This window comes from Chiloscyllium plagiosum, chromosome 18 (genome assembly GCF_004010195.1).
Source record: "Chiloscyllium plagiosum isolate BGI_BamShark_2017 chromosome 18, ASM401019v2, whole genome shotgun sequence".
NCBI classification, from domain to species: domain Eukaryota; kingdom Metazoa; phylum Chordata; class Chondrichthyes; order Orectolobiformes; family Hemiscylliidae; genus Chiloscyllium; species Chiloscyllium plagiosum.
The window spans coordinates 24,213,251-24,227,606 of NC_057727.1; the positions used below are offsets into that span (position 1 = coordinate 24,213,251).

The 14,356-nt window shown below is 39.0% G+C and overlaps 1 protein-coding gene and 2 long non-coding RNA genes across 3 annotated transcripts in view; 1 reads left to right on the forward strand and 2 right to left on the reverse strand.

Moving 5' to 3' along the window:
- The window catches only part of raf1b (Raf-1 proto-oncogene, serine/threonine kinase b), a 70,869-nt gene that overhangs the window by 36,124 nt on the left and 20,389 nt on the right, over positions 1-14,356 (forward strand). Inside the window, exons 8-11 of the mRNA XM_043707966.1 lie at positions 373-500; positions 1,363-1,480; positions 6,149-6,233; positions 7,911-8,087. Of these exons, the coding sequence (XP_043563901.1) occupies positions 373-500; positions 1,363-1,480; positions 6,149-6,233; positions 7,911-8,087 (508 nt within the window). The remainder of the gene's footprint in view (positions 1-372; positions 501-1,362; positions 1,481-6,148; positions 6,234-7,910; positions 8,088-14,356) is intronic.
- On the reverse strand, positions 7,495-11,819 carry LOC122558965. Its single transcript, XR_006314286.1, has 3 exons — positions 11,736-11,819; positions 9,444-9,647; positions 7,495-7,663 (listed from the first exon to the last, which is right to left on the reverse strand). It is a non-coding gene; the product is annotated as an uncharacterized LOC122558965 (long non-coding RNA).
- The window catches only part of LOC122558964, a 28,197-nt gene continuing 25,668 nt past the window's right edge, over positions 11,828-14,356 (reverse strand). The window contains exon 3 of the long non-coding RNA XR_006314285.1: positions 11,828-11,908. This is a non-coding gene — a long non-coding RNA (uncharacterized LOC122558964). The remainder of the gene's footprint in view (positions 11,909-14,356) is intronic.

Below are 14,356 nucleotides of genomic sequence, written 5' to 3' on the forward strand. Positions count from 1 at the left end.
TGAGAGAGTCTTAACTAAACATTATTAGTGTCCTCGACTACTTGGAACTTCCTGGTTCAAGTATTTGATTGTTAGTTTGTCAGAGAGGGTTGTCCTGGTTCCTCTTTTCTATCATCAGCAAGTCAACTTGGAGCCGAAAGAAACTTCAGAAGACTCCCCTCCAAGAAGTGTAGTCAATGATTGCATAATGGACAATAGGGGTTATGTGTTGACAAATAATTTTTAGTTGGGATTTTTACATAAAGTGTTACGGTATTTCAAACTTGCGAGAATGAAAATCCAAAATTATTTATGGGTCAGCTGAAACACTTTTCTTTTTTAAAAAAATGAAGCCCAGTAAGAACTGTAAACCAATGTTTATGTTTTCTTCAGTTCCTGCACCAGCACTGTCGAATAGTCCGCCCAGTTTAAGTCCAACACGTGAATCTAAGCAGAAGTCTCCAGTTCAAACTCACAAAGATAGAAGGCCATCAGTGACATCAGAAGGAATAAAGAAGATTGTAAGTCAAAGGAAACTGGTGAAGCACATTTAGACCTGTCACATATTGCTTATAACTTTGGATTTGGGAGTCTTTGGGATGTACATAAGTGAAAATATTTTAGTGGATCACTGCATTCTTGGAATAGTTATATCAAGCAGTTGCACTCTTTTATAGTTCTGCTGGTACTTTAACAGACATTCTCCCCATAAATCTAGAAACTACCTTTTCTCAATTTATGCTCTGGCCCAGAAGTTTCTGACCAAGAGTTTCTAGAAGATGAGAAATAATAGCATTTAAAAAAAGAATTGATGGTGTAAGCAGTACACTTGCTTTCCCTTTCCCTTTCAAGTTTTTACTTTTCACTAGCTTCTCTTGTTGATGATGTTAGCTCTCCTAGGGTATGATTGCAAGCCATCCTCTATTTTCAATGTGAGTGTTATTCATGAGTGAGCTTTGGCAGGGAGTGTTTCTAGGTGGCCTTATAATGATGGACGCTGCAGTTGAATTGCAATCCTAACTCTCTCACACCTATTCAAACTCTAACAGTGGTAATTTCTGGATATTAACCTCTACTTACCAATGCTAGAAGGTCCTTCTTTCCTTAGTCAATTAATGCTGAACCCATTTTTACTCAACTCAGCTGAGGTCACTAACTCAGCAGCTTTGACATGGAATGGATTGAGGTAGCCCTTACAAACATATTGTCCATCATTTTGTTTGCAGAATTGTATTTGAATAACTTGAGAGTTAAACCCTAATGACATTTCAGAAGGTTAATGGAGTATGATTTTTGATCAATTAATGATTTCTGTCAGGAAAATGAGTGATTACATTTTTATTTTCTAAAATATTTTATGCCATTGTTTGATGCCTGTTATAGCGTCCACGTGTTCAAAGAGATTCCAGTTACTATTGGGAAATAAAAGGAGAGGAAGTTGTATTATTAAAACGAATAGGCTCTGGATCCTTTGGAACTGTGTTCAAAGGGAAATGGCATGGTAAGGAGCTTATAATTCTTTTTTTCTATATCCATCCAACATCTTACTGTTGTTACGTTTTTTTGTTTTATAAAGTCTACGATTTGGATCATAACAAATCTTGAACTACACGGGTGTACCTACATAGCATTCACATATTGGAACACTGTATTTTTATCCGTCAAATATGTAACTCTGGAAGAAAATCCATCTGATTTTCTAAACTTGTTGAGGTATCCATTTGGAAAGGTATTTTGCCCTTTGTGAATACCTTGGTAAAATTTCTTTTTCCATTGAAGTTTATATATTAATCAAAATATAAATATGAAGGTTGTTCGGGTTAGGGAATAAGCTATTCCCATTGTGGACATCAAGCACTCCAAGTTCAGCTGGAGCATAGCTATGTGCAAAGCTTGCTGTACCTTTACCTAGCAAAGAGCCTTAACCTGAATTTCCTAAAAACATGCTTTATAGAAGCAGTGGGATATTTTTCCTATTGATCTACCTGCCACCTTTCTGATTGAGTTTGACCAATTTTTAACTTCCTATTCTCAGGAAGTCGGCAGTGAGGGTGAGACCAGACATTTATTGGCCAAATCTCATTCCCCAGCCAAGGTGGTGTTTGTCTGAATTTCTTTCGTTATTACTATTTCATCCAAAAGAAAGAAAGAAAATTGGAGGGCGTGCTAGACCAGGGGACACATCTATGCAGCTTAGCACTCAATTATAGATAGAAAAAGACGAGACCTGGGAGTAATTGATTGCCATTCTATCCACCAAAGTTCATTCCCTTCACCACTGATGCATGGTGGCAGCAGTATGTACAGTCCGCAAGGTGCTCTGTCAGCAACACACCAAGGCTCCTCTGACAGCAGCTTCCAAACCTGCCAACCTCAGAAGGTCCAAGCCAGCAGGTGCAAGGGACATTGCTGGCTGCAATTTCTCTCCAGGTCACACACATCCTCATTTGAAAGTATATCACCATTTCTTCACTGTCACTGGGACAAGATCCTGGAGCTCCCTTCCGAAAGTCCTGTGGATGGTCCCACAACACAAGGACTGCAACAGTATAAGAAGACAGCTCACCACTGTCTTTTCCAAGGCATTTAGGGATGGGCAATAAGCCTGATCCAACCAGTGATATGCATGTCCCGCAAATGCAGAACAAAACAAAAAGTCTTGAATCATCTTCATTTGAGTTTGATTTATGGTTGTCATATGTACAAGCTACAGTGAAAAGTTGTTTTGTATGTTATACAGGCAAATCGTACTATACAAAGTGCATCAGGGTAACAGAACATAGTGCAGAATACAGTGTTACAGCTCCAGAAAAGATGCAGAGAAAGAGGTCAACATTAATATTTGAGAGGTCTATTCAAAAGATTGAAATTAACAGGAGAAAGAGATGGTGAATGATATATTGTAATCCGGAAAGAAAAATTATGGGATTGTGAGTGACTCAAAGATTGGTTTTAATGAACATATAGCTCAAGCTCCAAGCTGAATCTTAAAACCACGTTTATCACAGAATTTTATACTTGCTTAATTTTTTTAGGGAAAACATTAGCCTAGAGACAATAGGCTCTGGTTAGTGCAGTGTTTGACTCCTAACCTGCCTGCCATTGCATATGGCATTCTGAAGAAGGGCCGAAACATTAACTCTGCTTTCTCTTCACAGATGCTACTAGAACTGCTGAGTTTTTCCAACAATTTCCAGCAGCTTGTGTCATGTGTATGGGTTTATCCAACGGTTGCAGGTTGATGGCCTAAGTTAGGTCACAATTGTTCATAAAACACTTTGTGAAGTGTTCCTTGTAGTTTACCCTTCCACTTGGCCTTTTGAACATACCTGCTACTGCCTGAACCAACTGAAAAATTGAATTAAATTGATGCCTTTTTTTTTCTATATGTGTTTATCTAGATATCATAAAGCTGGCATTTAGACTTCAACTCAATTCCCCTCTTTTTAAAAAATTTAATAAATAAACACAGTTCCAAATTGACTTTTCCTTGCCTTGCTTGTGGCTTACTGGAGAGAATATGATTTGGAATTGAAAACCTGACCGCAGTGGGTGGGTGTTTGAGAATATGGGTGAATTGGCCTGTCTCTGACTGGTTATTTATACTGCTGATAATAATGAATGGTTTGTTTAGTCTGATTAGCTGAGGAAGTTTGCAAAAGTACCGTAATGGAAATGTAGCAAGTTTGGTCACATATAGCTTCACTTAAATGTGAAAATGCAGAACAGGTCCAGAGTTGGAGCTGAGCACTAATCTGTATTGAAATCTAACTGGATATGCCTCCTTTTCTTTCTAGTATGGCAGCTTTACAGTTTAGAACTGTTTACCAGCTTTGGAAGATTATATCGAAAGAAACCACTGGTTTATTTTGTTTCTACTGCTTTTTTTTGCTGAAGCAGAGCAAAACTAATTACTGCTCTCACTCTGAAGTCCTGCTTTTTTATTTGCTCCAAAAGATTTATTCTCTTAAAAGATGCAATAGTCTCTGCTGCAGTTTCTCCATATAGTAAAGTTTGCCTTTGTGTAGTTTTACCTCTTTTTCTTATGATATTTTCATAACTTTATCTCCTGTCTCTGTCTCAGGAAATTAGGTATTTGAACACTCAGCCAAATACTTCAGCATCTTTCCACTAAGGACATACTTCTGTTTCTTGTTTTTCCTTCCAAGATATATTAATACCTCACACATTTCCACATTGAATTGAACCCTCTGTCTCTTCCACTAACCTGTTTATTTTAAGCATCATATGGGAAATAAGGCACTGGCCAGTGCCAAGGCAGGATGTAGTTTCTTCATCATACAATCCATCTCACTGTTAAACCCTCTGCTGTCATTAGCAAACAAGCTCTTGATGCTGCTTGTACCATTTCTTCAGCGTTGTACCATTTCTTCAGCATTGCTGCAGGTTTCAGGCTGTTTACCCTTACAACTGCATCTGAGGAAAATTTGGTTTTTGCCAAAGCCTTCTGTTATAAGTAAAAACAAAGCCAAGAACTATTTATAGTACTTTCTAAAGAAAGTGGGCAGTTCAACACTTGAAATTTTTATTTTGGATCTGGCATGCAAAGTATTGCTTAGTCCATAGGTTAAAAATGCTGAGGATGATTCTCACTTTGATGACTTGCTTACATCACTGGAAGAGCCAAAGTTAAGAAAAGCATCTGGAAGGTACAAAAGAAACAAAGATCCCTTTTAACAAAGTATTTTTCAAAATTCATAGTTGAAAAGTGTTGTTGGAGATTTTATTTTAATTTTGCATAATACTCAACACACCCTTGATAAGTTAATTCACCCATTTCTCCATAGAACTGCATTTTCCTGATTCCTTGCTGATCTTACTTTGGAGATGGAGAATAATTAAAATTTGTTGATCAGTTTTTCAATTTGTTACTTTTGAATCCAATTTATTTTTCACCAAGGAAGTTGCGGAAACTAAAAAGATTTTACTGACAAAATAATAATGGTCCAAGTATGATGAGATGAACTGAGATATAGACGGCCTTGTATTGGTTTTGCAGTATAACTTTCATTTAAGTGCTCTCTTATTATGTGATGATAATTACTTGGTTAAATTTTAAGTAAATACATATTAACATGGCATAATGACACTGAGATTGAAGATTAAGTTTCAACATCATGATCTGAGACCAAGTAATTTATTTGTTTAAAGTACATAATGTTTGGTCACACAAAGTAATCATTTTATATCAGCAGTCAAAGTAATCATCATCATATTTAAAGGGTTGATCGTGTGGTTCTGTGGTCATTTGAGGCATTTGGGCAAAGCTACAAAGCTGTGCTGTCAGTGGAGAAGCCTGCTTCATTTCCATTCATCAAGGGCATTGTTTGATTTCAGTTTCCCAAAGCTTACATAGGCTCCCTTTTTCTTTTTGATTAATCTTTTGTTATGGACCAGGCCAGACCCCCTCAAAATATTTCAAGAAGGTAATCTAGACCCTAACCTTTTCTTATTTTACAGGCTGATGTGATGTGGGTATTCCAGGTTGTTATGCAACTGGTCAAACCACTCTGCTTTAGGCAAAACAGAATTTATTTAAACACTACAGTTGAAACACGAATAAAAGAAAGCAAAATTTAGAATATCTGAACTATTGGAAAACTTAACTGTCACGATACGTAAACTTAACTAATTAACTATTCCAATACAGGGAGGAGAGAGTGTGGTGTTGGAAAAGCACAGCAGGTCAGGCAGCATCCAAGGAGCAGGAGAATTGACGTTTTGGGCATAAGTCCTTCATCAGGAACATACAGTAACATCCCATAAACACACCCCTTAGCAAAAAGTAAATTCAAACACAGATTCACATAGGCAGGAGGGAACAACTTCCAGAGAGAGATTTCAGAAGAAAATCAGTGGAATTCTTTACTGAAGTTTGCAACTCCCCTGGACTCTCACATCATGTGACTGCCACAGCTAAAAATAAACTACAGTAAAACCTGAAGTGGGTGAACTGGTCACCCCCTTTCCATTGTTAAACTAGACTCTTGGGTACCTCTGCTTTGACGACCTCTCTTCAAAAAAAAAACAAGGGTAAAATAACCTTTTTAAAAGTGACAGCATTGTCAACTTTCAATATCCGTTATCCAAGGTTCCCGAACCTTGCCATCCCTGTCCTCATCAAGTTGTTGTGAACTTGGTATTTCAGGTGATGTAGCTGTAAAAATTCTAAAGGTGACAGATCCAACACCAGAACAACTTCAGGCTTTTCGGAATGAAGTCCAGGTACTAAGGTAAGGAAAATTGAAAGTTATTCCAGTAACTTGAATAATAGTCCTCCCTTAACAATTACTACCAGAAATGAAGATTAACAGATCATTTCTCTCAAAGCTTTATATGAAATAGCAAGCATAAGGTGTGATTTATTTATGAATTATAGAATCCCTACAGTGTGGAAACAGGCCATTCAGCCCAACAAGTCCATACCGACCCTCCGAAGAGTAACCCACCCAGACCCATATCCTAGTACTCTACATTTATCCCTAACTAATGCACCTAACCTGTACATCCCTGAACACTATGGACAATTCAACATGGCTAATTCACCTAATCTGCATATCTTTGCATTGTGGGAGGAAACCAGAACACCAGGAGGAAGCCTACGCAGACATGGGGAGAATGTGGAAACTCCACACAGACTCACCCGAGGCTAGAATTGAACCCAGGTCCCTGGCTCTGTGAGGCAGCAGTGCTAACCACTGGGTCACCGTACCGTCTTATGTGGGTTAATTTACTTGATCATGACTGTTGTAGTATTGGTGCAACAGCTCACCTCAATACAATTAGCCACGGATAAAGAATGGGTCTGGGTGGGTTAATCTTCAGAGGGTCGGTGTGGACTTGTTGGGCCGTAGGGTCTATTTCCACACTGTAGGGAATCTAATCTAATCTAAAACCTGGCTACAGAGGAGAAAAATTGACCATAGTTTGAACTGCGAATTACAAATCTGTGAACAATGATTAATAGGGAATGACCCCTGGTCCAACCAGTCTATCCCCACAATTGCAATACCTTGCATATTACAACATCCTTCACACTCCAACTGAAGCCACGCACCTGAAGGCTAGTTTGCTATAGATATCTGGGAAATCGCCTTTGCACCCATCTAGGCAATTAGACTAGTCCAGGCAATCCGCTGCCCTGAATTCCCTGACTAAGACATGATATGCAAGCCGCATTTGAGGCAATTCAACATGTCAACTTCTCATTACATTAGATGAGAGCCTGTTCTAGAGGTCTTTTACTATCTGGGAAGAGAACCACCTTCCTGTAGCTGAACTAGATCTGACCTTGTACAATATAAAATTTTGGTCAAACTGTAACTGAAACACAAACTGTTTCCGTCACTATCTTAGAAGGTCAATCAGATTATCTCTATATGTACACATGTCTCTAAAGTATAGAATTCCAATGTTTAGCTTATCTTGATAACTTAAAAAAACTGTGTACTAGGAATTAGTCCTGTGACCCACCTGTACAACCTCTTCAAAGCTTCTTAATCATCTCCATTGGAAAAGGTCAGAACTGGATACGTTGCTCTAGGTAAAGCCTGACCAAGATTTTCTGCAGGGCCAACAAACCATGTTCCTGAATACAACCCAGCACCCTGATTTTTCAGTTTCACTGCATTGCTCATGAATCTTCAGGATTGCTTTCCAGAATCTGGAATAGAAATTTGCATGTTAAGAATCAAAATTTTGTCAACTAGCTTTTAGATATTACCATGGTTAACATGTCAAAGGTATGGCTGTCTCAAAAGTTATTCAGCTGAGCAAATAGTCAACACTATTTGAGTGGTGAGGAAATTGGTAAAATAAAAATATAGAATACGTAAAATTCAGTTTTCATTCTTATCAGACATTTTTAATGGCAGGTGTTTTTCTGATTGTAATCTGTTTTCCTGTCACAGAAAGACACGACATGTGAACATCTTATTATTTATGGGCTACATGACCAAGTTTAACTTGGCTATTGTTACCCAGTGGTGTGAAGGCAACAGCCTCTATCAGCATTTACATGTGCAGGAAATAAAGCTGGAGATGTTTCAGCTCATTGACATTGCTCGCCAGACAGCCCAAGGGATGGAGTGAGTACAACTTTATATGATCAGCATTCTGCTATACTGACAAATACTTTCTGATCTTATTGTGTACCTTAAATCAAAATGTTGTTCTGGTGTTATTTAGTTCCACATCTAACTCTTCAGGTGATTCTATTCTTTCAACTACATTTTCTTTAGATATTCTGGTATTTTCATCCCATGTTGTGTTCATTTTATGAAGCTATGCAAATAAATCTGGTCTGAATAGATATCACGCACTGAAAAAGCCCACTGCAACAGTTCTGCTTTAGGCCTAGGGTTTGTACAAATACTTTTAATATCCGTTCTTTTGTTGAAACAGGATTTTTTTGTTGGAATCTTTAATGCCACATGGAGCTAAATTGTGGCTCAGCTGATAGTACTCTCACTACTGAGTGAGACAATTCTCAGTGTATGCCCAGTCAAGATAATTGCAAGACAATATCCTGGCTATCATTTCAGTGCAATAGTGAGGGAGTGCTACAATATTGCTGATGTTATCTTTTGTATGAGAGGCCCTGCCCTTTCTCAGGTGGATATTAAAAATCACGTAGCACCATTTCAAGCAAGAGCAGTGGAGTTCTTTGTGATATTCAAGCTAATGCTTACTACTGCCTCAATATAACTACAGTGGATTATCTGTTATTTGCGGGAATTTATTGTGTGCTTTTAGTTACTGGTTTCTTATGTTAATGAAATGTTATTTGAAACATTTAGCTTTAAGCCATTGGATTATCCTGAAGTTATAAAAGCTACTACATAAACTTCTTATTTAGCTCTGAAACATTAGTTTCATGAGAGCTCGGACCACAAATTGTACCAGTTATATCACTAGTGAATAAACTAGTATTGGAAGGTCTAAGGTACTGCTGGCAAGACAGATAGAACAGAGATTGCAGCTCAGTGATACAAGTGGGCAGTGACTGGACTTGGGAGTCTTCAACAATGATTGTGGATCCCACTAAGTCTCTTGTCATCAGGTCAAACGTTAACAATGAAATCTGCTGATTGCCACCAACTGCTCTCCCTGAGTTTGTCAATTGGTACTTCCCATTTTGAACACCATTTGATAGAAGCACTGAAAGCAGCAAGGGCACAGAATGTACTCCTGGTGGGGCCTGCATGTGTATCAATAGCTATAGTCTCCCTAATTTACTTATTGGTGTGGATCTCTGAGGTCTGTGCACAGCAATGATTTCTAAAACCAGAAGCCAATGCATCAGTGCTGTGTACAGAACATTGGAGTGACAACACTGATCAACAGAGTGACTCAGTAGCACCACTCTTGACTGAATTTGCTGAGTCCTAAGAGACATATGCTAGACTGAGCTTGCAGAAGATTGTGAGAGAATCAATACATACTTCGCTTTGTCCTGACAATCTTCCTGTTGCAGCTGGAGATATCCATGATAGTATTGACAGGCGTGATCTCAGCAGCATCCATTTGGTGATGGAGTCTCATCTTCTCATTGAAGACCTGCTACATTGCAATGTGTAACATCGTCACCATACTAAATGGGATGATTCAGAATACATCCAGTAGCTTAAACTGGGTATCCATGAGCTCTGTGGGTCATTAGCAAAGGAAGACTTAGATTCCACTGTGACCTGCAATCTCATGATGCAGTACATAGAAGAAAGAACATTACAGCGCAGTACAGGCCCTTTGGCTCTCAATGTTGCACCGCCCTGTTAAACCCATCTGAAGCCTATTTAACCTACACTATTCCATTCTCGTCCATATGTCTATCCAAAGATCATTTAAATGCCCATAAAGTTGGCGAGTCCACAACTGTTGCAGACAGTACGTTCCACGCCTCTACTAATCTCTGAGTAAAGTAACTACCTCTGACATCTGTCCTATATCCATCACCCCGCAATTTGATGCTATGGCCCCTCATGCTAGCCATCACCATCCTAGGAAAAAGGCTCTCACTGTCCACCTGATGTAACCCTCTGATTATCTTATATGTCTCAATTAAGTCACTTCTCAACCTTCTCTATAACTAAAACAGCATCAAGTCCCTCAACCTTTCCTCATAAGACTTTCCCTCCATATCAAGCACCATCCTAGTAAATCTCCTCTGAACCCTTTCCAAAGCTTTCACATCCTTCCTATAATGCGGTGATCAGAACTGCACGCAATACTCCAAGTGTGGCTTCATCAGAGTTTTGTACAGCTGTAGCATGACCTCATGGTTCTGAAACTCAATCCCTCAACTAATAAAAGCTCACACACTGTATGCCTTCTTAACAGCCCTATCAACCTGGGTGGCAACTTTGAGGGATCTATGTACATGGACACTGATATCTTTCTGCTCATCTACATTACCAAGAATCTTACCATTCACCCAGTACTCTGCATTCCTGTTACTCCTTCCAAAGTGAATCGACTCACATTTTTCTGCATTAAACTCCATTTGCCACCTCTCAGCCCAGCTCTGCAGCTTCTCTACGTACCTCTGTAACCTACAATATCCTTCAGCATTATCCACAACTGTAGCAACCTTAGTGTCATCTATAAATTTACTAAACCATCCTTCTACGCCCTCATCCAGGTCGTTTGTAAAAATGACAAACAGCAGTGGACCCAAAACAGATCCATTCTGTACACCACTAGTAGCTGAACTCCAGAATTAACATTTCCCATCAACCATCACCCTCTGTCTTCTTTCAGCAAGCCAATTTCTGATCCGCTAAATCGCCCTCAATCCCATGCCTCAGTATTTTGTGCAGTAGCCTACCATGGGGAACCTTATCAATCACCTTACTGAAATCTATATACACTACATCAATGGATTTACCCTCATCCACCTGTTTGGTCACCTTCTCAAAGAATTCAATAAGGTCTATGAGGCATGACGTACCCTTCACAAGACCATGCTGACTATCCCAAATCAACTTATTCCTATTGAGATGATTATAAACCCTATCTCTGATAACCTTGTCCAACACTTTACCCACAACTGAAGTAAGGCTCACTGGTCTATGATTACCAGGGTTGTCTCCACTCCCCTTCTTGAGCAAAAATCCCTCACTCCACCATTCTTATCAAGCCAGGAGAATAACTCTGATTCAATGAAGGGTGCAGGAACAGCACCTGGTGGAACTGAAAATGAGGAGTCAACCTGCTGAAGCTTCAATATTGGGGCCACATGAATGCAACAGTTAGAGCCAAAAGTCCCCAGAGCCAACAAGTCAGATCAAAGATCTGTCATCCAAACATGAATGATGATGAACAATTAAATAACTAACATAAGGAAGAAGTTCCAAAAATTTCCCCTTCCTCAATGAAAACAAATGACTGTAGAAGACAAAGCAGAAATGTTGAAATGTTCTTCAGCTGGAAGTAGATGATCCACCTCTGTCCCTTACAAACAACAGTCTTCAATTTCAGTCTAAGCAATATCAAGAAACAACTAAGCATAAAAACTACAGGCCTCAACAAAATACTGACAGTAGTATTAAAGACTTATGCTCGGCAGTTGACTTGGCTCAAGCCAACAGGCATTAATAAAGTTGAAAAATTGTCCTAGTATCTCCATAACATGCAGAACAAATACAATCTGTCCATTTAACACTCCATCAGCCTATTCTCAATCATCAGCAAAGTGACGTAAGGTGCCAATAACGGAGTCATCTTTTGCTACTTACTGAGACATAGCCTGTTTTCCAGAGGTCAAGTTGGTTCCAGCTGAACTATTTTGCTCCAGATCTCATAACGGCCTCGGTTCCAAAAAGTTGAATTCCACAGGTGATGTGAGAGACTGCCCTTGACATCATGACTGCAAAAGATTGAATGAGGCACCAAGGAGCTGGAATTATACCTGTAACAAAGGAAATATAATTATGGTTGCAGGCTAATTATTTCAGCTCCAGAACATCACTGTAGTAGCTTCTCAGGGCAACATTTAGCTGCTTTTATGATACTGGTTTTATTTTACCTAACTTCTTTAACAATAAATTTCTCTCTGTCATAACTTCTGAAATGGGGATTTTACTGGTGATTGTCCAGTATTCAGTTCCATTTGTAATTGCTCGAATAATGAAGCAGTCTTTACTCGTATACAATAAAATCTTAATGACATACAGAATTGGCCTCCTAAATGGTAAATAACAACTTGTACCTGACAAGAGCCAGGGCAACGATCATTTCTAACATTTAAGTGTCCAACTGCCTTCCATTGGTATTCAATAGTATTACTGCATTGAACCACCCACCATTAATATCCTAGAGAACCACCATTGACTGGAAACATCATGGGACCAACCGTTTACATATCATGAGGACAAGGGTACTTCAGAGTCAGGATGTTTTATAGAATAAACTCTCTTCCTGACTTCCTGCAGCACTGTGGGAATGTCTTGCTTTTCAGACAACAAGGTTGAGGAAGGGCATATTAGCACCTTCTCAAGGCAGTGAGGGATGAAAAATAAATCCTGACCTCGTAAGTGACACTTGCACCCTGTGATGAATGTGAGGGTATCATGAATCCAAAGGAATTATCTTTCTATTTATTTCAGAAATGAGTTAATATTTATGATGAACCTTGGGTCCATTTATGTAGATTCATTAGACAAACTTGCTGAACTTTTCAATGATGCTTATGTATAAAAGAGTAGGATTCATGGAATTAATTGAAAACCATTTTCCAAATTGTAAAATAGTATGACAATGGAAAGTAAATGACTATATCCCTGTTGAGTTCAATTTCTGATTCTTTATATAAAGAATCAAGAGAGAAATGACAATGGTGTAAGAGAATGGAATTCTAGAGTCCCAGGTTGACGAATACAAGTAGAGCATTATCAGTGTAAAAATTCAGAATCTGCATTCTGCTGTTGTTGTACCTATCTACTTTTTAATAACCTCTTTGTATACACTATCTGGAACAATGTTGTGCCTCAGTTTCCAAACTGTAGTTCTAAATATTAGTTTCTGTTACTGAAGAGTTCACTGCTGACCCTGTTGTTTAATTGTATTGCAGTTGAATAAGTGAACACCACTAATCCAGTACAGTGGTTAATTGTGTTTGGTGATAAATAAATTGTTTATTTGAAAAACATCTAACTGCAACTCATAAGGCACTTGTGAGTTGATTGAGTGTTGTCAATAGTACTCTTGTCACTGAAGACTGTTCTGTAATATTAGGCAGGGGCCTGTAGATATCTGACTATATTGGAGACCCATATTTTCAGAAGTTTCGGTCAAATTTGTAATTTGATCAGATTTCTCTTATTTTGTTAACAGTAGGTTATCAGCTCAGATGAACCAAAACTTATAGTAGCTGCAAAAGAACAGAAGAACATTAGAAATAAGAACAGTAGTAGGCAAACAGCCATCAGAGCTTCCAACATTCAATGAGATCGTTACTGATCTTCAACTTCAACCCCATTTTCCTGTACAACATTTGTGCCCCTTGATGTTTTTAATATGCAGAAATACAATGATCTTCATTTGGAATACACTCAGTAACTAAGCCTCCCCAGCCCACTGGTACAGAGAATTCCAAAAATTTGAAAGGGTCTGATGCTTGGCATTCCCTTATTCTAAAACTGTGTTTTAGACTCTCAGCTAGGGGTGCGGCATGGTGGCACAGTGGTTAGCACTGCTGCCTTACAGCACCAGAGACACGGGTTCAATTCCCGCCTCAGGCAACTGTCTGTGTGGAGTTTGCACATTCTCCCTGTGTTTGCGTGGGTTTCCTCCAGGTGCTCCGGTTTCCTCCCACAGTCCAAAAATGTGCAGGTTAGTGAATTGGCCATGCTAAATTGCCCATAGTGTTCGGTGAATGGTAAATGTAGGGGAATGGTTCGGGGTGGGTTGCTGTTCGGAGGGTCGGTGTGGGCTTGTTGTGCCGAAGGGCCTGTTTCCACACTGTAAGTAATCTAATCTAGAGGTAGTATCTTTGCTGCATTTAGGCGAAAGTGAGGACTGCAGATGCTGGAGATTAGAATCTAGATTAGAGTGGTGCTGGAAAAGTGCAGCAGGTCAGGCAGCAACCAAGGAGCAAGACAATCGATGTTTCGGGCAAAAGTACCCTGGCAAGCCCTATAACAAATTTGCATGTTTGAATAAGATCACCTCTCAATCATCTAAACTCCAGACAGTAAAGACCCAATCTCCTTCATATTTCCTCAGAATAGTTCCTTCATCCGAGGAATTAGTTTGATGAAACTTTATTGCATTCCTTCAGTGGCAAGTGTATCTGAAATTGCTTCAGGTGACAGTTCTATCACTATTATATAAAAGTAGCCTTGAAATTCCATGTAGT